Source organism: Drosophila obscura, unplaced genomic scaffold, assembly GCF_018151105.1.
Source record: "Drosophila obscura isolate BZ-5 IFL unplaced genomic scaffold, ASM1815110v1 contig_4, whole genome shotgun sequence".
Lineage (NCBI taxonomy): Eukaryota > Metazoa > Arthropoda > Insecta > Diptera > Drosophilidae > Drosophila > Drosophila obscura.
This window is the reverse complement of record NW_024542828.1, coordinates 6319393-6346534: the sequence shown is the minus strand read 5'-3', so window position 1 is coordinate 6346534 and position 27142 is coordinate 6319393. Positions and strand designations below refer to the sequence as shown.

At 42.0% G+C, this 27142-nt stretch overlaps 1 protein-coding gene across 1 annotated transcript in view; it reads left to right on the top strand.

The window, feature by feature from the left end:
* Positions 1–27142, top strand: part of LOC111065717 — a 76314-nt gene that overhangs the window by 39284 nt on the left and 9888 nt on the right. The window contains exons 7-12 of the mRNA XM_022354081.2: positions 4373–4524; positions 4613–4757; positions 8448–8578; positions 16341–16500; positions 18659–18867; positions 26076–26238. Coding sequence (XP_022209773.2) covers positions 4373–4524; positions 4613–4757; positions 8448–8578; positions 16341–16500; positions 18659–18867; positions 26076–26238 — 960 coding nt within the window. The remainder of the gene's footprint in view (positions 1–4372; positions 4525–4612; positions 4758–8447; positions 8579–16340; positions 16501–18658; positions 18868–26075; positions 26239–27142) is intronic.

Here is a 27142-nt window from a genome sequence, read left to right as displayed (position 1 = left end):
TGGAATGACAAATATTCCATGGAAATATCCCATCAACTTTATTAGTTTCAAAAGTCACTGAAAGCGGGACAGTGGGGTAGTGGGGGGCGGGGGAGGGATTTTTATGGGGATTTGCATTCCATAAAATCAAATGAAACATAGCTGAAAAATCCGGGCAAAGCTGCCATTCACTTTAAGCGGAATGATTGAGGATTATTTTGAGGATATTTTTGTACCAAAAGAATGAAGTGAAAAAAAAAACATTAGATAAAGGGTTTTAGTGTTTTTCATTGACAGAAATTAATTAATAAAAGATATATTCCTCAAATGCCGTTGGAAACAGGAAAATGTACACCTCCCAGCTCCCAGGCTGTGCTTGAAACTTTTCTGTGTACACCCAAAAAATATTCCCAAAAATATCTTCACTTTGTCTCATCCCCCAACTTAAACATATAATATTTTGTTGGCTATTGGCTACTTGATTATTAGGCCCAAGGCATTGCGCTAACATCCAAAGATTGGCCATAGAATTTTATGGCACTTTGGCGGCGTCTGTCATGGCTCTCAAAATGCCAAAGCAATTGATGTCAATTCCTACTTAGGAGAGGCTCCTTCACTCCTCTGCGCTCCCAAAATAAGAGGCAAGAATAAATGTTGAAAATGTTCCAACGGCAGCAACGACAACGGCAGCAGCAGCAGCAGCAGCTGGGTGATGCGCATATTTGATATTATTGCTCACAGGCCAAAGATACGTATAGTACGTACGTACGGACATCCCGTATGGCATGTGTAGCAATTGCGAGGGGCATAAAAGTTAACACCACGTCAATAATGAAGGAAGGCGGCCCGATAGGAATAGGAATATGAGTGGGGTGGGGTAGGAAGGGGGCATGCCACACATTGACTAGGTCAATTAATGTGCCCAAAGTTCACTAAAGATAATACACCGCCATGAGCCTTATTAGCGGCATGTGCAATGGCTGACCTTGAAAAAGTGGAAAAAAGAAGGAGAAAAAGCGAAGTTAGTTTTGCGCTTTGCGTGAATGGAAATTTCCAAATGCGTACTGTGCGTGCAATAGTCACAGAAAGGGGAGAGAGAGAGCCAGAGAGAGAGAGAGAGAGAGGGACAGAGAGAGAGAGAGAGAGAGTCAGAGTCAGGGAGAAGTTTGTTGAATAATAAGTATGACCTTAATTAGTTAATTTTATGGCCACTAACAATTAGATTACGCCCGTCACGATACCCTTCAACCCCCCCATCCCCCACACTCTAGCACTCTACACACTTAACTGGTGGCTGGTAGGGGGGCTGGGACACAATTATGAGGTAGAATAGACCTCATTAGCACACACTTTAAGGAGTTAGTGGGGCGAAACTAACAAAAAATAGTTGAAAGAATTATTTTGGGGAATTATTTTTAAAGTGGAACAAATTTGCGTTTGCCTTGGGCGTCTTTTTTTACCTTGTATAAACTATTTTTAAACGTTTTTATGACATTATTAGAACATTATTTTGGGGTGGCCAAATGGTGTTGGAAATGAATTAAAAGTGTAGCATACATCTTGGGGCAGAGTTCATATTGGACGCTTGTGGCAGCTGTAGCTTTTTCTTTATACATTTTTAATGTGCCTTTACTTTTATTTTTACTTATTTTAAATTTTATTTAATTTTTAAATTTATTTAAAATTGATTGTGCACAAATCAGACATAGATCTTTATACACTTTTAATGTGCCTTTGCTTTTATTTTTACTTATTTTAAATTTTATTTAAATTTTAAAATTATTTAAAATTGATTGTGCACAAATCAGACATAGATCTTGTTGCATGGATACACCCGAGTAAGCCTTCAGCTGTAGTTACTTTCGCCGTCGATTTTTTTCTTGTTAACAATTTAACAATTTAATATCCTCTTTTGCATAATTGGACACTGGTTGTGAATGCCAGCGCCCGCCCTTCATTTGGGGGGCGTTATATATTCTATGCTCTCTTTCTCTCTCACTCTCTCTCTGTCTCTCTCACTCTCTCTCTGTCTCTCTCGTTGTAGTGCGTTTAATTAAACATTTAAACGATTTTCCAATGCAAATGTGCATAATTAATTTAATTACAATAAAACGCAACAGCAACAAAAACAAAAACAAACCTGTTCAATGCCGAAACAAAAACAACGGCAGCATAAAAAATTGAAATAATATTGTAATATATGCAAGTAAAATATATAAATGCTGCAACAGCAACACCAAAGAAACACACAAATAAAATAAAAATAAATGTTGGCAAAAAAATAAATACACAACGAATTGAAATAAATAAAATTGTAGATAGTTTCCACTGTCTCTCTCTCTCGTGTGCCTGCCCACCTCCAATCAGTTTTTATCATCGCATTTGGGCTTAACTGAAATGTCACGCCTTTAAATTAACGCACAAAATGCGCGGCCAACCGCAGTAAATGCTGCAACACCAACAGAAAAAAAAAACCAGCCATAACAATGGGACTTAACCTGGCTATATCGGTGTGAAAATATGAAAAAGGAAAAGAAATTGGAAAAGACCCTTTTGTAGCTGTTTGTACCAATATTTCATAATGCGGTGCAGGCGGTTTATGGTGAAGGTGGAATTGTGTAATTGGCAGAGACTTTATATGCTGGAAAGATGCCAAAATCAGTAACGATATCATTCATTGAATGGTTAAGCATCTAAGCAGTTTATGCTGGAACACAGACAGGGATTTGTGTTAACGTGAATGCGCAAATGGACTATGGAGCGTTGCAAGTGTTTTTGCATGCTGCACCAAGCCCTAAATGGATCAAGTGAAACGGCAACTGGAAGACTAGAAATGTAAAATCATCTCTCGGGAATCTGTTCCACACAGAACCCCCTTTTTAATGGTAGAGCATTATTTCAATGCACCCTTTGCCGAATGCCCAATAATGATTGCTCAAAGCGTTAAATAAAGCAACCAAAATTTCAAACTTCAATCTTTCAACCTTAGTTATAAACTACAAAATTAAAGAGCTGCTTAAATATCTTTCATTTATGCCACACATTATCCACTCGCCAAGCAATCTCCCAAAAAATCTGCTAAAAACAAAACATTAAACAACTGCACAAATATTTGATTTTCCACAAATAATTTTGCACCACCAACAAATGCCATTTTAATATTTATAATAATTTTTCAAATTGAAACCCAAAGTAAAATATTAAATGAATGCAGCGAAAATGTGCACTCAAAAAAAGCAAGCATGCGAAAAAGGTAGAAATAATACAAATACAAATAATAATAATAATAATGATAATAATGATAATAATGATAGCGTATGTTGGAAAATGGTGATAATGGGTGACAGTTGTGTAATGCTGATAATGAACCTGAATCAAAATCCGCTACGTGATGGCAGCGGCGGTGGTATTAATTTTCGTTGAGCAGCGTGGAGCGGGAAGAGAAAAACTAAGAGTGAAAAAAATACCTGCCTGATACACCTGATATATTTATATTTTCTGCATTTGTTTATTTGTTTTTGGGGGGCAGCCACTTTTTCAATTTGGTGGGTAAACAATTTGCTGTCACCATATGAATATTAACAAATATTCAAATTACATAAATGATAATTGCATGAATATTTATTGGCCATTGGCCATGGGCCGTGCATTGTTTTGTGATTCTCCACCCCTGCGGAAACAGCCCGAAAAAGCTTGGCCTATTGTCAGGACATATGGCAATTATGTATTGAATAGAGACTACTGCCACAGATTCGTCATTAAAGTTGGTGCTTAAATCCTTTTTTGCGGCGCTTGGATTTTTTACAATTATAATTAGGATTTTCGCACCACCAGCATCACCACGCGTCGCTTGATTAACTTTTCATTTATTTTCTTGTGGATTTTCTGTTGCTTATTTTAATTGATATTTTTCTGACATTTGCCTTGGCGTATACTTTTTTTTTAGTAATTTTCCCGACATTTATCATAGCGTTTATGTATCCCTTTTGTGGAGCTGCGACAGCGGCACCATGGCCCCACATAGTTGCCATGATTTTTGTTGCTGTTGCTATGGACTTCACTATGTGTGTTGCAGAGAGAGAGAGAGAGAGAGAATCGTAATTTGTTGCAATTAATTTTAATTGCATTGCCTGTCATTTTCATTTTCATTTCCATTTCGTATTCGATTTTTCACACACAATTTGAATAAATCAACAAAAAGCTGCTCTGCAATGAACCAAAAAAAAAATGCAAATGAAAATGAAAGACAGAGACAGAGAGACAGACAGAGAGCGAGAGACAGAGAGAGAGAAAAAACGTAACCTTAAATGGCATTTAAGCAAATAAATTAACTATGGAAATTAATGCCAACGCTCATAAACAAACTGTTTGCCTTTGCCATTACCAATTGCAGTGCGTCCCCTTTTGGTGGAAATCAGCTTCAACAATCAGCCCATGTCCGCGGACCGCAAATACGAGATTGAGTGCCAGGCCATTGGCTCTCGTCCGCCCGCCAAGATCACCTGGTGGATGGGCAATCTAGAGCTGCACGGACATAGCCAGAAGGTAAAGAATACACAGAATTCCGAGAGAGAGAGAGCATGTCTTACATTGTATATATATATATATATATATATTTTACTGCTGTCTATAGGTCTCGGAGGATGGTAATGTCAGCACTTCCGTGCTGTCGATTACTCCCACGAGGGAGGACCATGGCAAGGCCTTGTCCTGTCGCGCCACAAACGAATTGGTACGCAATGGCATACGGGAAACGGCCATGAAGCTGAATGTGTTCTGTAAGTATATTTCAAAACGTACTTCAAATTAAACCAAAATTAAACTTGAATTAAATTAAATTAAAGTTAGTTTTAGAACTTAAGAAATTGAATTTTGAATTTTTAGCAGATTTTAAAAATGTTTTATGGGAACTTAAACCTCCAGCTGGAGCTCATTGTTAAGAACTGCTTTAAAGTAGAACAGCAAATAATTACAGAAAAGAAAAGCAGCACACAAAGCGCTTAAACTGAAGTAGTTTTGGCTGCATAAATAGATTTTTATGGCTTTATTTAGCCTCACAAAAAAATATAAATATTTAAACTCTACTAGCTTGAAGTTTCATTTATTTTAAACATATTTCCACGACAGTTTTAGCCAGTAACCCATGAAATACCCTGAAATATATTAAACACAGAACCTTCTCACAGCTTAAAGTTCATGGCCCAGCCCCTCGCCCTTTATATTTGTGCGCCTCTTTCCACTAATAACACCCCCGCCCTGCCGTGACATATGCCACTGGCTTTATGAGCGGTGTCCCCTCCATAAACCATCAATGGACCTCAGTTCTGGTTCTGTTTCTGTTTCCGTTTCTGTTCGATGCCATAAACTATGTCAGCCGCTTATCACCCATGTGCTCCCCCCTGCCTACGGCTCCTTTACCCTATTTGTTGGGCTGGAATCAATATTCATTTGCATACCAATGGGGCCGCCTCCTTCATAGTGACACACAGAGCGACAGGCAGACAGACAGAGCGACAGAGCGACAGAATTTTGTGCCAAATGTATTGGAGGCCAAAAACACTCGTATGTCAATCGTTTGTTTTATGCTCGCAGGCGGATTGGCAGGCAGGACAGGGCAGGGCAGGACAGGGCACAAAAGTTGCTTAATAAAAATGCTATGCTAAAAAACGCGAAACGAGAGAGAGAGAGAGAGAGAGAAAGCAAGCTGCTATCCAAGGAAAAAGCTCACTTTCGAGCAGGAAAAACACACACACATACACACTCCACGCCACACTCCACGCCACGCCACCAACGCCACTCCACTCCACAGCCCCTTAATGTTTCAATAGTCTCGCAGAGTCGCGGCATGCCCTGGAAAGGGGATGCCTGGCGACGCGACGACAGCGTCTTGGGCAAACAGTTGCCACGTTGCTATTATCTAAAAAGCTTGCCGCATCGTTCCGTTCCCCCACTGCCATTGAAACTTTTACTCCTTTCGTTTAGGGGGTGGGATGGGGCTGCTGCCAACGCGGCGACGGCTCCTGCCTGCCTGCCACTGTAGGATGCTACTGCCTGCCCGCCTGCCTGCCTGCCACTGGATGCTGCTTGCAGAAGCTTCTTCGCAGCTCGCTCGCTGATATAAAAAATTAGATAACAATTTCAATTTCCATGCTCATTTACATGTTTATAGCGTGCTTAAAATATTTTGCCCTCCCACTTCCTGAGATTTCATATTTCCCCAACCTACTCCGTCCCGTCCCCTACCCTACCCTCCTTTTCCAACAATTTTTGTGTCTTTTTTAAGAACGTTCTTTGTTTGCCTTTTCCTTTTCGAGGGGAAAATTGAAAAGTTGATGCAATGATGATGATGGAATGGGGCGAACGGGGCAGTGGCGAATGGGGGTGGAAATTAAAAGGGGAGCAGGGGCAGATGGGGGAAGGCAGCCAATACAATAATTTTCTCATTATATCAGAAGAGGCCATAAAAACGCATTATCTGTAATATATCTTAATTCTCTTCATCTCTCTCCCGCTCCCGCTCTCTGGGTCTCATTTTCCACACAATCGAGCACAGGAAAACCTGGCTTACCTGGGCTGGAGGGGTTGGGGGGGGGTGCTGGGCTGGGCTGGGCCAAAATTAAAGTCACATAATGACAAGGCAGGAAAAAGGGCGCCAGCGGCACGACCCCGTGCAGAAAACAAAGCAAAGCAAAGCAAAGGTTTTTCCCCAAACTACATATATATTTGCAATTAATTTTGCGGTTCGTAAGCCAATTTTCCAACATTGATAAAAAGCAGCGAGCAAAGCGGAAAAACTAAACTTTGAAAACATAATGTAATTTATATGGCAGGGCAGCAGGCAGGCAGGCAGCAGGCAGACAGTCAGCTTGGGGAATCAATTTAAGGGGCTCTGCTAACGAGAACTTGTACAAGTTTTGTGCAATAGACAATGACAGGGGCAAACACACACACACACAGATACACAGCAGCAGAAGCAGCAGCAGCAGCAGTAGCAGTAGCAGTAGCAGCAGTTGCAGCTGCAACATAATGTGGCAGTGGCACTCAAAAGTCGTTACGTTAAGCTGCAGTTTGGGTTCTATTTTTTTTTTTTTGTTTTTTTCGGACTTCCTCTTGCGGCGTCTCTCACTCTGCAGAACCATAAAATGCATTAGCCAGGACGTAGTAGTTGGCCAGCTTTTGCGTCCAGTGACAGTTATTACCACTTAAGCCCATCCTAACCGCAACAGTGTGGCCTGCCAGACAGCCCAGCGTAGCCAGCCAGCCAGCACAGCCACTTTCCAATTTGGCCTCTCAGTCGCTGCTGTTCCACAAGAGAAAACTCTTTGCTCATCCCTTCGTTCCCTTTGGGGGATGGGTCTCCATCTGCAGCTCTCTGCCGCTGGCCTTGGAGAGGGCTTCTCTGTGTCTCTGTCTCTCTGTGTCTCTGTCTCTTACCTCCAGAGAATGTGCCTTGTCCTTGTCATTGTGTGTGTCCTGTGTCCGTGTCCGTGTCCTTAGTTTTTCCTGAGTTTTCACTGGGCTTAAAGTCATCGCTAATGAACTTGTTGAGCGTTGGGCAGAAGAGTTAGGAAAAGCCTGGAGAACTCTTTAAATTATGCAAACTTCTTTGACTCCTTCTTCCTGTCGCTCACTGTCCCAACACCCCACACCCCCTCACACACTCTCTCTCTCTCTTTCTCTCTCGCTCTTTCGCTGTCTCTGCGTGTGTTAAGGCAAGCACTTTTCATTTTCATTAACAAGTCGTTGCAAAAGACGAAATCGGCTTAAAGAAAACTTGCGTAGAAGATGTGCACGGGGCAACGGGGCAAGGGTAGGGAAAGGACCCAAAGATTCGACCAAAAACTACGAGCAGGAAAGGAGAAAAGTTGCCAAAAACAATGTGGAAAATAATAATAAACAAAGGCGAATAGAAGAGGAGAGTAGAAAGGAGGGAAAGAGCTGAGGAACAGAGCAGAACTGAGGCAGGAACAGAGGCAGAAGAGAGGCAGAACAGAAGCAAGAACAGAGGCAAGAAGAGAGGCAGAACAGAGGCAGAACTGAGATAGAAAAGTGGCAAAAGAAGGCAAAGCGACACTAATCACAGATAAGCTTAGATTAACCCCCTTTTTGGCCCCACCCCAGCCCAATGGGTCTCCCTCCACTGGATTGAAGGATTGTCCAAGACAGCAAATTACAACCGATAGACTCTCTCACGCTGTAGAGGAGCAGGAAGAGGAGCAGGAGCAGCAGCAGTAGCAGGAGCCGGAGCCCGAGCAGGAGCCGGAACCAGAGCCGGAGTATCCTAAGAACAAGAACAGTACAGGAGTCTCAATCTTAAGCTCTGCGAAGCTCTTGCAAAATGCATATGAATACAATGCTCATCCCCGTATTTTGTTTTCTTCTTCTCTCACTTTACACGCTCATTCTCACACTTTCTCTGTGTCTCTTTGTCTCATTGTCTCTCTCTCTCTTTCGCTCTCTCTTTGCAGTTATACCCACATTGCAGCTGGACCTGGGCTCCAATCTAAATCCCGAGGATATCGAGGAGGGTGATGATGTCTATTTTGAGTGTAAAGTGCATGCAAATCCGGCCGCTTATAAAGTTGTATGGAAGCATAATGTAAGTAAAAACAACAACAACAAACAATAGCCCCAAACAAAAACTTGTATTCCTTTGAAATATTTATGAAGTGAGAAAGCGAGAGAGCGATACACGTATTTATATATGGAGAGAGAGAGAGAGAGAGAGTAATAGATAGATGAATGGCAGGCACATCAACTTTTCGGCCCCAAAAAGTTTTCTGTGTATGGGGGGTGGTGGGCGGCTGCCTGACCTTCAAACGTACTTCAAACGATGCATCAGCCACTCAAGTCAATTGAGCGTACAGTTAGGTCGGTCCAAAAACGGAACGGAAAGGAGCGGAATTAACTTCCGGCAATTCCCCAAAGATTGGCGTGAGACACACACGGAACGACACAAGAAAAAAGAGAGAGAGTGAAGTGGATTGGAGTGTAGAAGCAGGCTCCCTGGCTCTCTCTCTCTCTCTCTCTCTCTCTCTCTCCTGGGTAAATTATTATGAAACAAAAATTAAGTGGTCATTTTTACTGAATTATTGGCCAATTATTTTAAGGCAATTGAGTCAAGTGCTGGCCCGAAAACAGCCGAAAAGACACGGCCTGGCACTACAGATGGGTTTCGATTCGCTTTGGTTCGGTTTTAGGGCAGGGGAGGGCAGGGTATGGCGCCCACCACCACCATACAAGTTTACAAGGCAAATTATTTGTTTATTAGTTGTACAAGAGGCAGCAGCCCCAAGAACTCAAACTCGAACAACGGCAACAATGGCTGGGCAGGGGGGGGCCAGGGCAAATAAATGTTATTCAATGGGGAGAGAAATGTTGAAGTGTGAAAGCATTTGATACCCTCTCTCTAGCAAGCTAAGGCCGAACGAGAGCCATATGCAAGTCGGGTGGATCGTGGGAGCGAGCGCGAGCAACGCTCAGAGCGCGCTAACAGTGAGCTGTAACTACGAGAGGCAAGAGGCTGTTAACGGTGAGCAGCTACAGACTGTTAAGGGAGAGCAGCTACAGACTGTTAAGGGAGAGCAGCTACAGACTGTTAAGGGAGAGCAGCTACATAATGTTAAAGGAGAGCAGACACAGACTGTTAACGGATAACGCTAACAGGCTGTTAGCCTAGTGTCTTAACAGCGCTCTGTTGCTCTGTTCAAAGACCTCTGTAATTCAATTAATATTTTCAGGGAGTAAAAAATAGAAGAAAAAAAATACATCTAGTAATTAATTTAAAAAAAATCTTCCATCTGCTCCAAAAATCTTATATACCCTGCTCTGCACAGGGTACTCTTAAGCAAGACCGAAAAACCGTACGACCGAACGACGAATCAAGTGTATGAATAATATGAATGCTAATTGAATTCATTCACAATGCCAGCAATAACAACACAATGAAGTACATGGGCAAACAAGCAGCTAAGCTACGCTAAGCAACAACAACAACAACGACAACAAACCAACCACGAACAACCAGATGAACAGCACACACAACAAAACAAAAAAGAAGAAGAACAGAAGAAGAACAGAAGAAGAACTTAACTTGGTCATAACTTTCATCGAAAATAACAACAAAACAAATACTCCGTCCGTCGCTTCGTGTACACTCGAAGATGGCCAAAAACTTTTGTGTGGCGTAATTTTTGCGTACAAAAGAAAAGGGGTGGGTGGCTGGTAACTTACTTAATGGATAAGAGGGGAGTGCAAGGGGGCTGGCAGGACATGAAGGTAGATAAAAACTTTATATGAAATAATAATTTGTGCGAAGAGACAAAAGGAAAACACACACACAAGGTCCTGCATAGATTTGTAGGGCGATTATCCTGTAAGTTTAAGTAAATATGGAAAGGCAATGCCATACAGTGGACACTGTTAATGGAGAATTAATTGGATTATATTGGAGTATAATGCACTATATCCAAAAAAATATTTATGTTATTTATTTATTTTTTACATTTTATTTTAATTTTATTTTAATTTTATTTATTATATATATTTATTTTTTAAATTTAATTTATTTATTTATTATTTGTATTATTTTTAAAATTCTATTTATTTATTATTTATTGTCTTATTATTCAGTATTCCCAGACTCTGTAGCAGAGTCCCAAAAACCAGCCAATGGCTGCTGCTGCACGACGCGTGACTCGCTTCCAGGGGGTTTTTTGCCCGGGCTGAATACTTGGCTTAGTTGTTATCTAACATTGAACCAAAATGCTAATTATATAAGCGAAAGACTGAGAGAGAGAGTGTGAGAGAGAGTGAGAGAGAGAGAGAGACAGGGGGAGAGCGTGAGACAATCAATGAGCTTTAGAAGTCAATGTTAAATGCAAATGAACTGCCAACAAAACAACAAAAACAATGCGGTGCGGTGCGGGGGTGGCAAAGGCAAAGGCAAAAAGTGTGTGCTAACAAGCAGGCGACAGCCACACAGCCACACAGGCATAGCCGTAGCCGTAGCCGTACAGTTAGTTAGTCGTCGGCAATCGTCACTTACATTACCCTCGTAGCAGCAGGCAGCAGCAGGCAGCAGCACTCTGTGGCAGCGTTTCCCCCCTTCTAGTGTCGAGTGTCATAACAATAAAATTTGACTACAGCAGTACACCGAAATGAAAATGAAAATGGTAATGAAATGGAAACGAAACGAAAACTAAGCCAAAAAAGCAGAGGATAGAATGGCAGAGAGTGTGGCAGGGACAGACAGCGACACTTGCCATAGCCAAGTGCTAAAACCATCCACACACACAAACACACACACACACACACACATGTGGCGTATGCGTAATGAGTTCAAGGCTAAGGCGCAAAATTGCAAATGTCTTTGGCCACAAGCGCAAATGTGAAGCCAAGTCAAGACGAAGCCAAGTCAAAGTCAGCGCTAGGTCCAAGGCAAGGCAAGGCAACGGGCAACGGGCAAGGGGCAAGACACAGCGGGGCATTCATTAAAAGTCAATTGTTAATTGGTAAAGAGAGACAACAACTAAACAAAACAAAACAAAACAAAAACAACAACAAGGCAAGGCACGGGGCAGTGCAGTGCAGTGCAGTGTGGCGGCACAAATGCAATTCAAAGTCCAATCAAGTTAAAATAAACTTGTTTGCATTTGGCATTCAGTTAACAAGTAAATTAATTTTTGTATTTTCCATTCGATTGGAAGGGCAAGAGGAGCAGAACAAACCGCTGCCAAGGCAAGAAAAGGGGTTGAATGGTGGGGGTTGGGGAGGTTAGACCTTGTCATTTCTCTGTGTTATTATTCAATTATACATGCTGACAATTAACGACGAGCTGGCAAATTAAATTAACAATTAGTTTTATTAAACTTGCACACACACAGAGTCAGTGGGGAAAAGTTGTACGCAACATGTGTGTAAGTGTGTGTGTGGAAAACTTTTGCATGCTCATTAACAACAAAAACAACAAGAAGAAGTAAAAGGAAACAAACGAGAGACGAAGACGAAGACGAAGGAGCTGTGGCTGTGGCTGTAGCTGTAGCTGTAGCTGGTGCCCTCAGGCATAAAGTTTGATGGTAAAACGTTGCCAGAGCAACTGGAAGTTCAAGCTTCAAGTCAATTCTTACTGCCAGTAAAAGTTATTTAACACACACACACACACACACACATGCACACAGGCGCACACACATACAGGCGCACAAGTAACCGCAGAAAATAGCAGAAAATAGCAGAAAACATAACCAGCAAAATTTGATTAGAAACAGCCAACCAAGTGGGTTGGGGAAACGTCTTTAAAACTTTTGAACGGCACGATAGAACTTGCCGCTTAAATATTTATTCAAATTGAATATGCAAATGTTGCTGATGAATGGATGTGGATGGGAAATATGCATAGATGAATAGATTTTGGGGCTATAACTACTATATGGCACACAAGTGTGAAAGAGCCTAAGGATGTGAATGAATGCAGTCCCTAACATAGTTGATGTATCAATTTTTGATGCAACATTGGACATATCTACGAGTCCATATATAGAGCCAGATGAATTTTATTTAATTAAACAAAAATCTGAGTATTTGTTGGGAAATATATTTAATGCCGGAAAATATGGCTATATTGAAATGTACGAACATTTTGGCGTTTAATTTTGTAATTAAAAAAATTTGTGCACTAGAAAAACTAGAATTTAAAATAAAAAAATAAATTAAATTTAAATTTAAAGTCAGAAATGTATTCAAATATATTTGTATAAATATTTGTATACGGTTTGCTATGGTCCTAAAGGATTTTCTTTAGCGGATATATTCGTAAATAAATCCTACCTTAAACTGACTAAAATCTGCTATTTTTCTGATAATATTTGGTAAATGATTATTATTTATTTATGCAGAAACAGCGAGCTAAAAACCACAAACTAGTAACACAGCTTACATGTAGTAATAAATAGCACTAGTTGCTGTGACCTTCGGCTATATGTTTATTATTTATTTATTTATTTATTTTGAATTTGTATTGTCCTGCGCTTCAACCAAAATTCACCCAGAACTCAGCCGAAACCGAAACAAGGCCAAAGCCAAATGGCAAAAGGAAAAAATGAAAAGAACCAGAACGGAAAGGAACGCAACGGAATGTATAAACCAAATCCACCTCAATCAGTCAAAGCCATCAGATAAATTACCAACACTAATTGGGTATTTATAGTCGAAACAAACATCAATGACAGACTATCACAAGTGGCAGGCAGGCAGGCAGGCAGGCAAACGGATTGTCAGGAGGCAGGAGGGGCATCGACAAGCAGTGAGGCTCTTCAAAGAGGGAGTGGCTGACGGCCTGCCTGCCGTCGTGCAAACATGTCAGACGAACAGACAGACAAACAGACAACAGAAAATGGCAACGCATAAAATGCGCCATTAGCATTTGAGGGGCTGAGCTGCTGCCCCCAAAGGGTTGTGCAGACATCATCAACGTGAGCGGGAGAGAGAGAGAGAGAGAGGGGTGGGGTCCAGGTTGGGTTCAGTTGGATTTGGGTATGGAAAGGTGCCAGCACCCAGGACCCAGGGACAATGAGCCAACGTGGCGGAAAAGCTGCAGCGGATGTGCCCCCAAACTATTTGGAAAATACTCTCGTAATACTCAACGCCCCGCACCGCACCGCCCCCACTCAGGCTCAGGTTCAGGCATTTTTTCTGTTTTTTTTTCTGGTTTTTGGTTTTGTTTTCTTACCTAACCAACATTATTTTTCCTTCATTTTGCTCGTTTTATTTTATTATTTGTTGTTGTTTTTGTTGTTGTTGTTGTATTTTTCTGGTATTTTACTGTCACACACAACCTTGAACTCTATTTACTTTTTGTCGTATGGGCCTGGCGACATTTTTATTTGTTTTATGACAACAAGGTCGCTTGAGCAGCGTGCCCCGTGCCCCAGGACCAGCTTTCTTTCTTCTTCTTTTTTTTTTTTTTGGGCCATTTAAGCCCGAAAACCTCATGGGAATTGAGGCTGCGTTTGGGTTTTGTGGGGGCTGAACGAGGGGCCTTGGGGCTGTGTGTGCCGCTACTTTTGGTGCTCTTTAAGCGGCTCTTTAAAAATTGTGTAGAGTAATGCAAATACACAAGAAAATGGAGTGTATTCCCATGCTCCCATGCTGTAGATCTATTTTCAGAGGCATAGCATACACATGTAAACCCAATCCCCGCCCACCACCCAACGTATCTGCTGCTTACTATCAGTGTCTGTATCTGTGATATATCAATTACGCCCCAGCCTGGCCCCAGCTACAGCCCATTAGGTGTATAGGTATCAATCATTGTCTGATTTCGAATTGAATAGCCGAATACAAATATATAATTTCTGGGGTCAGAGGAATGCCACTCACTGCTGCTCGAACGCCACTGTCTAAGCCGCTGTCTATCCAGCTCTATAATTGTTGACATCCATATAATGGAAAGGGCACACACACAGACACACAGACACAGACACAGCAACACCAGTAAAGGAGCCAAACAAAAGACGGGATATACCGCCGGGAGTAGCAGTCCTGCTCCTCCCTCGATGCATTATTGTCCCACGCCCCGAAGATACGAACGACGAACGACTGTGCAGCTCTCCTTTCGCTTGGCCTACATCCGAGAGTTCAGAGTTCATGTGTGTGGTGTGTGTTGTGTGTGTGCTGGGGCAACGATACTATTATCAAAGTGTTGCATTGTTTCTGCTCGTATTTATTTGTGCCACACACAGGGCGTACACTGTACAGCGGACAGCGTACCGCGTAGTGTTTGCTACTTTGTTTTTATGCTAAGGTCATCGAAGGCATTGTTCTGGCTATGGCTATGGCTGTGACTGTGTGGCTGCCTTTTTGACTTTTGTCCAACCATATTTATACACATTTTTCTTCTATTTCTATTTATTTCAATGCTTTTATTGTTGCCTGCCCCTCTCCACTATACCCAGCCACCATTTCTGTGTGTGTTGTTGTTGTTTGGCTCTGTGGCAAAGTGCGAATTTGTTTTGCTGCTAAATGGCACAAGGCTCTGGGGAAATGCGTCAAAATGTTGTCGAGTGTTGGGCGGCTGGCGTCTGGGCCCAATGGGGAAAAAGGCTGCAAAAAGGCAAAGCGTTGAAACGTTGGCGGAGAAGCATTGAGCAGCAGCAGCAGGAGGAGTCGGAGGAGCATCGAGCGGCAGGAGGTGGAGCAGCATTATTTAAAAAATGAGAGCAAGCGAAAGTGCCCCGAAGAAGACGTCGAAGAAGAAGGTCAAGCAGCAGCAGCCTTTACAAGTATTTGGGTTGGCTCTGAATGATTCACTCTCTATGGATGGGTGTGTGTGTGTGGTGTTGTGTGGGTGTGTGTGTTGTGTTGTGTGTGTGGTGGAAAACTTAAAGTAAATATTGGCTGATTTACCAGGCACATCGAAGGCAGGCCAGGCCAGGCGCCAGCACTCAAGCATGCCAAACACGTAACGGCGGTGGGCGACTCTCTAATGAAGCTGCCGTTCACTCATGTGTACACATATGAGTGTTAGAAGGTGGCAAAAATGTGTGTGACCTTGTGCCCGAGCAAGTGCCTCGTGTAAGCGAAAAAGAAAGCTGCCAGCAGGCAGCAGGCAGCAGGCAATGGGGAACGAATGATTTTTAAAGCAGGAATTGGGCGCAGCTAAGTGGTGCTCAAAACTAGCAGCAAGTAGACTTTTTTAATGCTGAGATTTTAGCAGCCCAGCCAGAAGGAATTGTTTTGAGTGCAGAATTTTGCGATTGATTTCTGGGTATTAAAACCTGCCTTAAATGCTTAAACTCTATTCGATGATTTGATGTCCGTTTATTGTGGCTTTAATCCTACCTTTCTGTGTAACTTTTAAGCTGCAAACGAAACGTCAAGCCCACAATGCGCATACATAAATTTCCCTGCCAAAGAAAACTGAAGTGAAAACTTATTTGAATGTAGTGTGGCAAGGGGTGGGTGTGGGGTTGGTAGTGGAGGGGAGGGTTGCTTTGTCCTCGTATGCAGCTCTCAAAGCGTGGATTTCGCTCTCTTTGTGGTCTTTTGTGCAGCATACTTAATACTTAATATGCTTAACTAGCGGTAATTAAGGGACAATTTTTGAATAGAACAGCGCGCTGCACCCACCCACCCTCTCTCTCTCTCTCTCTCTCTCTCTCCTCTAGCTCTCTCTCTCCCTCTCTCTAGCTGTCTTTTGATGACAAACAAATGCTCATTAGAGGGCTTAAATTTCCCTTTCTCTCTCACTCTTTTTATATGTCTCTCTCTTTCACTCTCTTTATATGTCTCTCTCTCTCTCTGTCTTTAATTATAAACGACTTAATGTTGGCATTAATGTTGATTCTACCCACTTCCATTTGCAGCATCAAATCATCCAGCACAATCAGCGAGCGGGCGTCATCGTCAGCAGCGGAGATTTGGCCCTTCAGGGTGTGACCCGACATCAGGCGGGGAATTACACCTGCACCGCCTCCAATGTCGAGGGCGATGGCGATTCAAATGTTGTCGAACTGAAAGTGATGTGTAAGTATTCGGTGTGGGTGTGGGTGTGGGTGTGGGGGGCTTTCGTTTTTGTTTGCCCTGTGAATATGTTGATTTGTGGCCAAGGCCAGGCCCGTCACACGTTTCGATTGGTTTTTGGCTGAACACACGGAGCCATAAAAAAAAAGAACTCCACTAAACTCCCAATATCCAGCTGCATGGCTCCCACTTTCTCGCTCTCTTTTAGGGCCATTAACAAACGGTTGCGTTGCGGGTTTTTGGGCGCTTAAATAGAAAATCGAATCGTGGCTTTTGCTCATGGCGCAGATTGCCATTCAAACCCCCACTCAAAATCCTTCTTCAGTGCGGCTGCTGCTGGTGCTGCTGTTGCTGCTGCTGGTGCTGCTGCTGTTTGGTTTCTCGAGTGGACCTTTGACACACAAAAACGAGCATTATTGAGTGTTCGAGTGTGGCTGGCTAGAGCCAGCGAGAACGAGGACAGGCACAAGGATGAATGGCAGGCAGGCAGTCCAGGCATTGGCATTGTGCTGCTGCCCGCTCGTGCCGTGGGTTGGCCTCTTGCAGTTTTATTGCGTATACGCCCCATTATTGTGTCGCTGCTTGAAACCTGTTCGGTTTCTATTGTGTGTGTGTGTTAGGCTCCTTCTGTGGACACTGCTGCACTGTGGAGTGCCAAAGCAGCACAAAACTCTGCACAAACTAAAACCAGCGGGAAGGAAAAGACGCACCCGAAATCCCAAAAATGTTCTTCTTCAAGGCATATGCTTTTCTAGGGAAATATATCACTCTCTCTGTCTCTCTCTCTCTCTCTGTCTCTCTCTGTCTCTCTCTCTCTATCTCTCTCTCTCTCTCTCCCCTCTCTCTCCCGCAGACACTCAAAGAAGTGTTGCGCCCCGGCAGACCTCTTTCCATCGGAGCAAAAACCGCAAATCTTCTGCTCAATTTGTGTTGCCCACGAACTGAGGGCAATGGAGACCAAAAGTTTGGTTAATTAGTTTGCCCTTTTGCGAGCAATTTAGCACAGGCAGCGGCACAGGCAGCGGCAGCGGCACATCCCTCCCACATTCATCTTCGTCTGCTGCCTGACCCCCTGCCCCACTGCCCACTGCTGTTGCCTTATGCTTTGGTTTTTCCGGTGCCATTTCCCTTTTATCACTTGTACTTTGCTCTGTGCTGTGCATTGTATTTTTTTTTTTGTTTGAGCTGCTCTGCTCTGTTCTGTTTTTGGCATTTGTTGTAAGCAGAGCTTCCGCTTTGGCTTTGGCCACAAAACTCACACACACACACACACACACACCTGTGGGGGCACGCTCTTCCTTTGGGGCTGCTGGGGCCGAGCATTTTGTTTACAGCTTTGTTGTTGGTGGCATGCAATATCGACAGTTGTCATCAGAATGCGGCGCACAAAATAAATTCTAGCGCGGGGGGGGACAAACTCAACAAACTCAACAACCTGCAGCAACAAAACCTGCGGCCCAAAACTCTGTGGCAAGAGCGACAGTTGAAAGATTTGACTGCTGCAAAGGATTAGAAAATTGAATTTTCTAGCTGAAAGTTTGCCGTTTCGGCCCAAAAGTTTTTCTTTCACTTAACGGCTGGCGTAGCCCGTAGCCCCCCGTAACCCCCCCTAACCCCCCGTAACCCCACGTAGCGTAGCATTTTCCTCCAGCACTACTATTACTATTTTTGTTGCGCCTTTTCTTTGTGGCAAGGGGAGCTTTGGCTTTGGCTCTGTTTCTGTTTCTGTTTTTCTGCTGCTCTGTTGCTCTGTTCTGTTTGCTCTATTTAGTTAGCTGCTTGAATGGGCAACAAGGAAGCCAAGACCAATACCGAGACCAAGCTCCAGCCCATGACCAAGCCCAAGCCCCAGCCCCAGCTCAAGCCAAAATCCCACACACAGGGCAAAGTTTTCTACTTAGGAGATGATCCATACGCGGCCAGTGGGCGAGGCATGCAAAAACAAAGAAGCCGCTGCCAATACTTCAGCCTTCAGCCTCTTCACTCTCCACTCTCCACTCTGTGATGCGATTATTGATTTGAGCTTCTCTCTCCCTCTCTTTCTCTCCGTCTCACTCTTTGGGGGCTGCTGCAACAGAAAAATGCACTACAAACATCAAAAAAAACTTGAACTGACTTTTGCCGCTCTTCTCTCTCTCGTTCTGCCGTTCTGCCGTTACAGATAAACCAATTTGCCGGCCCGATCAAAAGAAAATCTATGGCGTGGCCCGAAACGAGGCCGCTGAAATCGTTTGCGAAGTGGACGCCTTTCCGCCGCCGGAGAACTTCAAGTGGTCGTTCAATAACACAGCCGAAACCTTCGATATGCCACAGAGCGGCTTCCGTCCACACTCGGCACAGGGCTCCACACTCACCTATACACCAGTGAAGGTAAGTCAATTTTCCTTTTTTATTTTTTATTTTTTTTGCTTTTACTCCAAAAGAAAGACGGAGTAGGAGGCGCAGTAGGAGGCGCAGTAGGTGGAGTGCGTGACCCCAAAAGGCGCATTGAAATGTATGTTAGAACGTCTACAAAAACTACATTTTACATTTACATTAAATGCCAAACATCGCGCGACATTTGAGGTGGAATTTTGTGTTGTGGCTGCCGGCTGCCGGCTGCCTGGCTGGCTGATCAATTTTTCATTTCATATTTTGGCGTGGCTCGTTTTAATGTGAAAATTGTTATTGACACATTTGACATTTGGGGTGCTGTACTTTCCACGGAATGGGCAGGAGTGCGGGGGAGTGGCAGAGTGGCAGAGTGTAGGCGTTTTTGTGTGTGTGTCTGTCTGTGTGTTGTTTTATTGAATAGCAAAAAATTTTAATTAATAGGCGGCAACATATTTGCTGTGTTTTGGCCTGTGTGCGTGTCATGTTGTCAGTGTGGGCCAATGACGGGAGTGTGGGGGGGGTGCATGAAACGGGGCCTGGGCTGGGCTGGGCTGGACTGGGTGCAGGGCCCCCATGATAGAGAGAGACAACTGGGATGGAGGCGTGTCCATGTCCGGGCGGCAGTCAAGCAATTTTAATTAAAAATTCTATTAGCACTGCTTTCTAATTAAAAAATCCAATGCCAGCAGCAGGCAGCACCATGGAACCATGGAACATGGAAGGAACATCATCATCGAACAGCTCAAAATGTCAAAGGTTATAGGAAAAAAAACAACAGCAAGAGGCAGAGAGGCAGCGAGAGGCAGCGAGAGGAAGAGAGAAAGCTAAGGAAAAGCCAGTGAAATTATTGTGTAGTAAATGCCACTTGCCATTGACTTTTATATGAGTGAGTCGTTATCATTCATTTGGGAGGGGGGTGGAGCAAATCAAGCAGATAAAGGGCGCTCTCTCTCCCCCTCTCTGCCACTCTTACTGCTACTCACTCCCCCTCTCTCTTGTTCTCTGGGGGTATCTGTGCATTCGCCATCGGCAAACATTGCTCGCATTAATAGCCAAAAAAAATGTCCATTGGCGATTGCTACTTTTGACGCTCCTCCCCGGCAATTGGCCAAGCAAATTGGGCCATCAATGAGAGGCTGCACACAGTCTCCACGTCTCCCAGCAGTGTCGACTATTTTTGCAGTTTCAGTTTTTGCATTCTCATAGCCACACACACACACAGGCACACACACATGCCCAGCTCATGGCGAAGCAATGCCTTGCGGCAGTACCGCTCGACGCACGACCCCTACACCCCTTCACCCTCCTGTCCACCACCCTTACTGTTATTGTTATTGTTACTAGTTGTAAGCCACGCTAGAGTTAAAAAAATAAATGAATACAAAAAAAAAAAAAAAAACACATGCCCAGCTCATGCCGTGTATATGCGTGTTTTTGGGACAGCATCATATCCCCTCCTCATGATGGCCATCATCATCATCATCTGGCCAGAGACACTGGCACAGTGGCAGTGGCAGCTACAGAGGCAGGCAGCAGGTCTTCACTGCTGCTGCTGCTGCTACTGTTTTTTTGTTTGTTGTAAATTTTTATGTTCTGCCAAAACAAAGTCAAATGTAAAACTGCAAATGGAAAGAGAGTCTGTGAGTAGGTGATCAAATTAAGAAGCCATTCTACGAAATTGCAGCCAAGTGCAGAGGCAAGCCATAGGAGCGAGCAGAGCAGATGGCAGCCATTCCAATGGCTTTTCATAGGTATTTTCATTGCAGCTTAGACGGGCAAACAGTCAGCAGTATCGTCTTTTAAGATACGTTTTTGACATTTTTTTTTATTATTCTGCAGCATTGCAGAAATTATGCCTGATTTATTTGAAGTGTTTCTTCATTTTTCAGTGACTTTTACTGGAGCTATTTCGCACATTTTCATATGTGCATGGGTGCTACATATTCTGCCATACTTTACAGCCCTACAAACTGCACAGTTTGCGGTACAAATCCCATTCAAGACCTGTCCACTGATTTGTTCCAGCCCACCCGAGCAGATCTTTCATTTGGGGGCTTCATTTGGAGCTGCTGCCTCGCCACCTACAACATTTCAATGTCTGACCACAAACGTGTTAAGTCTTTTTCGGACTGGGACTGCGACTGGTGCTGGTACTGGGACTGCGACTGCGACTGTGTAGGTCTGTGTCGCTTGTAAGCCAACAGGGCTGCCCCATAATGGCTGCAGCAGTGGCAAACAACTGCGAGGAGTAGATGCTGTAAATGGTAGGAGGCAGTAGGCAGGAGGCGTGTAGCAACAACCAGCGAGCGAGGCACTCAACACAGTTGTTCAAGTTCCTTTGCACCCCAGATGGTTTAGAGCTTGGCTTGGTTGGGCTTCACTTTCTCTTCCTCTCTCCCCCTCTATTTCTTTTTTTTTTTTTTGTGTGCATAGCTGACCCAGTTTAAAATGTTGCGGTGCTTCTTCGTTGCCACATTCTCTGCTGTTTTTTTTTCTTTCCTTTATTTTTGGCATAGGAACTAATCAAACTGGCGACGACAGCTACACAGGCTCACATTTCAGCGATCAAACGAATAAATTTGTGCAGTCCAAAGCCACAGTCAAACGGAATTCAAATGAGTTCCGTTCACAAACACTCCGACCCCGACAAGGACAACGGGCGAACTGATTGGACGAACACACATACATACACACACACACACACAGATGTACATATATATACTCGCAAATCACATAAATCATTTAGCTCAATTGAATATGAAAAATCCCTTCCGTTCTGTTGTCATATATGCTGTTTCCGGTTTCCGCAATCGCAGCTCAAACATCGCTCACTCGCTCCCTTGCTCGCTCACTCGTTCCATCCTTCCTGTTGCCTTTCTTCCCCATTTTTTTGCCCAATTTTTTCTGATTTCTGTGTGTGTGTGATTTGCTCAAAGGCAGTCGCCAGAGACAACTTCTCATTAATTTGGGTTTGCTGCAACCAAGGGGGTAGCTGAAAAGTGTGTGGAGTTAGATGGAAATTATATTCCTTTAATCCTATGTGTTATTTTTATTAAATATTTATTTATTTTATTTATATATTTATTTAACTATTTATTTTAAAATTTTCATCATTTATTTCATTATTTCATATATTGGAGTTAGATGGGAATTATATTATTTTAATCTTTTAATCTTATGTGTTATTTTGTATTATATATTTACTATTTTATTTATATATTTATTTAACTATTTATTTGATCATTTTCATTATTTATTTCATTATTTCATTTATTATAGTTAGTTGGAAATTATATTCTTTTAGTTTTATGTGTTATTTTGATTATATAATTGATTTTATTTATATATATTTATATATTATATTTATTTATATATGTATGTATATATTTCATTTATTGGATTTAGATGGGAATTATATTATTTTAATCTTATGTGTTATGTGTTATTTTTATTATACATTTATTATTTTATTCATATATTTATTTATCTATTTATTTCATAATTTTCATCATCTATTTCTTGATTTTTATTTTAATAGATCCAAAACTCTGCTGTTTGGTTGGGAATTTCTTCCAACAAGTCTTTTATTCTGCGTAGGCAGGCGACCTGCGGACATATAAATTTCTCAAATATTTCCCTCAAAGAACATACATATTTCAGTCTATCGTGTCGACTGGCCAACAACAACAACAAACAAAAAAAACGTATTAAAATGTCACTTAAATGTTTGGATTTTTAATTAAAATGCATAAATAATAATATTTTGCACAGAGAATGCAATGTCTTGTCAAAAGCTGTCCCCTAACTTTAGATTCTTAGCCTCACGCACGCACGCAGGCACGCACGTATCTACATATATGTACATATGTGTGTGTGTGTGTATGAGTGTATTCTCATATTTTATGGATTTTGTTTGTGTTTCTACTGCTGCTGCTGCTGCTACGCTTGACAACTGCAACAATATTTACCCTTTTCTGGCTGCTGCTGCAACATTAAAACAAAATAAACAATATAAAATAATCATAATAAATAGATGGGCATAAATTTGCAGGCACTGTGTCTGTGTGTGTGTCTCTGCTTTAGGCAAAAATTATCACAAGGATTGTCGGGTCTACAATGATGACAGTTGCACCAGAGAGAGACAGGGAGAGAGCCCTACTAGGCCTGGCCTATGCTTTTTCCAACATTTACTATAACAGAGTGCGCCCCCCAAAAAGTATGCAATGCTTTTTCCTACATTGATTATTACTTAAAATTCTATGCATTTCTATGTGCGAGTGCTGCTTGTGGGTGTGTGTGTGTGTATGTTTTGGATGTGCCTTGTGGCCCTGGCAGCTCTATTATTATATTGCCATATCCTCTCTCTCTCTCTCGCTCCCTCTCTCTCTCTCTCTGCGTCTCTGTTGGTTTGTTGGTGTTGATGCACAGTGTTGGCAGCTGCCATGTTGGCGCCTTTTGTGCCAACACTTTTACACACAGAGCAACAGCAACAGCAACAATAACCAGAAGAGCACAACCACAATAACCATCCACACAAGACACAAACACAGACACAGACACAAACACAGCCATAGACATAGACACATGGCACCTAGCTGAAATATACATACATATGTATGAGAGTATATTTTAATTTTCATAAATTTGTCACAAATTTACATAAATACTTTTGCCGCCCGCCCGCAAGCACTCTTCAACGTTGCTTCAACACGTTCAATTGTTGAAGGCAAAAGCACTTACATAGACACAAGCATACACGCACTCACACACACACACATACACATACCCACACACATACGTATGTAACTTTTGGGTAAAGGAAACAACCAAATGGAAAGGTATTTTCCTTTTATTTTATGTAGCTTTTAATTAGCAGTTTGAAGTTCTTTGAAGTGAAGCAAACCAAAGGTCAAAGCGATTTCGGGCTTAGGAATCCATAGATACATTTTGTGTGCATAAAAGGGCAATCAATCAGTGCTTCAACTTTTAAGATTCTCCTTTCTGCCGAACCATTAAAGTCGCTTTGCCTGACACCCGCTGTACGTATCTGTATCCGTAACTGTGTGTAATTTTTCTCTGTGTTTCTCTCTTGTTGCCCTAATTAAAATGACAGCCGCGCACCCAGCACAAAAAGCAGAAAAAAAAAGATACGAGTAGCGTAGAGGAAAAGGGAGTGGCTAAGGGAGAGACTAAGGGCCAAGGGCCAAAGTACGGCCGTACGGCCTGCCATGAAACGCGTGCCGACTGATAAATAAGCTGCAATTTGCGTTGACATTTTGCTGTGCACCGAAAGTGATTTCAATTTTTAATGAGTTCATGTCGCCTGAAGTTGATTAAGTGCGTTGATTCTTTGCCAACCCGAAACGGAAACAGAACCAGAACCAGAACCAAACCGTAAACCCAACGACACAAAGGACACAAAGGTAAACATACAAGAGATACGCAGACACAAAGATACGTGGGCTTGTGACATGTCCCTCCTCCTCCGTGAATCGAATCAATTGTTGCGAATGTTTTGTCACACTGCTGCAGTCAGAGAGTCCAATGATTAAGCAGCCAGGTTTGTGTGGGGCATTCAAATATTTTTTATATATATATCTCTTGGTTTGGATATCTCCATAGAGCGATGCAAATCATCAGCAAGCGGAGTGCTGCCCCATTTTTTCTTTTTGTTCTTGTTGCTGTTTAGCTTCGTGGGTGGTTGGGTGGTTGGGTGGTTGGTTGTGTGCACTTGACCGTAATAGGAAGGATTTCATTAGCACAACATTTGGCAAAATGCAAACAAATAAACGAGAGGGACAAACAATGGAATAGAGCGACAGACCGCAGGCGGCCACTTAGCACAGGAATAGACAGGATACACACGGTTGGCTGTATACATACATACATATATAGACAAACAGACATGGTGGAGAGCAGACAGCAGACACAGGACAGGGGGCATTAAAGCCATGTTAACATTGTTTCCCTTTTCGCCAAACGATGCTTGCCCCACACACGATATATATGTGGGTTCTCCGATGATGTGTGTGTGTGTGTGTGCATGGGCGGTTGTAACAACACGCACACACACACAGAAAATGCTTCATTTGTTTTTACTGTCGGGTGGGCATTTTTTCCGCCTTCTTGGACATTAAAAGCATTCCGCCTACCATCTTCCGCCTCCACATTCTTGGACCGACCACCAGCCCAACAGTGTATTGACATGACACGAAATTATATTAATGAAAAACTTATTGACAGCTGCGATCAATCACAGAGGGCAGAGAGCACTGCTTGACACCCAACAATGATATTGATTTAATGAATTAAGTTCATACTGATGTTCGTACATACATATGTAGGGATATTTATCCTACAGAGATCCCACAGAGATGTCTATGAAAGATTGCAATAATTTTAAATGTTTTCTTGTGTGTTGTGTTGTGTTTTCTCTTCTGTTGAATGTTTTAAGCCATAAAAAAAGGAATTACCATTGATCTGAAAGTAAACAAAAAATAAATTTTAATTTTTACATCAACAAAAATTGTTATTTATAAAAGTTTAGTTGTTTGTTTTGATTTAGTTGTTGAATATAAAAAAAATATATTAAATTATTATTAATATTAAATTAAAATATTAAATTAATAAAATTAAAATCAACAAAATAATAATAAATAAATAATAATAATAAATAATGGTAATAAATTAAATAAAAATAATGTTTTTTTTTTTATTTAAAGGCCTTAAGAATTATATAAAGTAAAAGAAATAAATAATTAAATTTAAAAAAATAAATAAATATGAATAAATAATTAAATTAAATAAAATAAAATAAAGAATAAATAATGTTTTTTAAATTGTAAAGCCTCAAGAATTATATAAAATAAATATAAATAAATAATTAAATAAAATAAAATAAAGAATAAATAAATATAATGTTTTTTTAAATTATAAATCCTTAAGAACTATATAAAATAAATATAAATAAATAAATATAAAAGATACAAACAAATTCCACAATCTCAGCCAACAACTTTTGTTGTTGCCACCGCATAAATCGTTTGACAGATTGATGAACTGAAAACGCCCCACTGAAATCCTCACCGCTCCCTCCACTCCGGCCCCATGTCAACCCCATCAATAATCCGCCTGTTCAAACTGTGCTTCAACTATTTTTCAATATATTCTTCTGTATTTCTTTTTCTGTTTTATTGTTGTTGCAGGAAATGGACTTTGGCACCATCATGTGCTGGGCGGACAACAATGTGGGTCAGCAGAAGGAGCCCTGTGTGTTCCATTTGATAGCCGCTGGCAAACCGGAAGCGCCCACCAACTGTACGGTGGTCAATCAGACGTCCGATTCCCTGGAGGTATACTGCATCGAAGGTGAGTTATACACACACACACAGAGATATATACATTCACACAGAAGTACATACATATATACATACATATAGAGAGGCAGTCGTACATCAAATTGCCAGGCAATTTGTTGGCATTTTTTTTTTTTTTTACTGTTTTTGGTTGCGGTTCTTGTTCCAATAATTGTTGATGAGCCAATCAATGGCCGAAAAAGGCAAAGGGGCAATGGTCAAAAGAAGAAGCAGAAGCAGAAGCAGGAAAAGGAACTGGAACTGGAGAGGGGACTGGTGGGGTGGTGGTAGGGGGCATCCTTTTTACAGCAGCAGCAGAATGTAGTTGTGTATTTTGTATGTTGAGTTTCCTGCAACGCTTTTCAGACTCATTTAAAATACATGAGCAACTTAAGTGCACTTTGGCAGCGCATCTACGTAGATGTCTATCCACAGATACACATGTATCTGGCCATGCATGTGTGTGTCTGTGTGTGTGTTTGTGTGTGTACTTCCTTTCCACACAGATACAAATAATAATAAAAATGCAATGAAAGCATAAAAATAGAAAGGAAACACAGCAACAGCAGCAACAGCAACAGCAGCAGAACAGAAGAAATAATGTTGCTGTTGTACATTTTGCAGTTCAGTTTCCAGTTAAAAATTTTTGAGTCAGTAATAAATAAAATAAAAGCACCAAGCGATGAACTGCTGGTGGAAGTAAAAGCTGAAAAGAGAGAACTCAAGTGGCACAGTGTGGCAGTGGCAGAGTGGCAGTGGCAAGCGCAGGCGGAGCAGCATGAAAGTTAAGCGCAAATTTGTACATACAAAATGTTTTGGCTTGTTATGCAAGTTGCTGCCAAAGAAGCAAAAAAAAAAAAAAAAAAAAAAACAAAAAGCAGGCAAAAGACGGCAAAAGGCAAAGCCAAAGCCAGAGG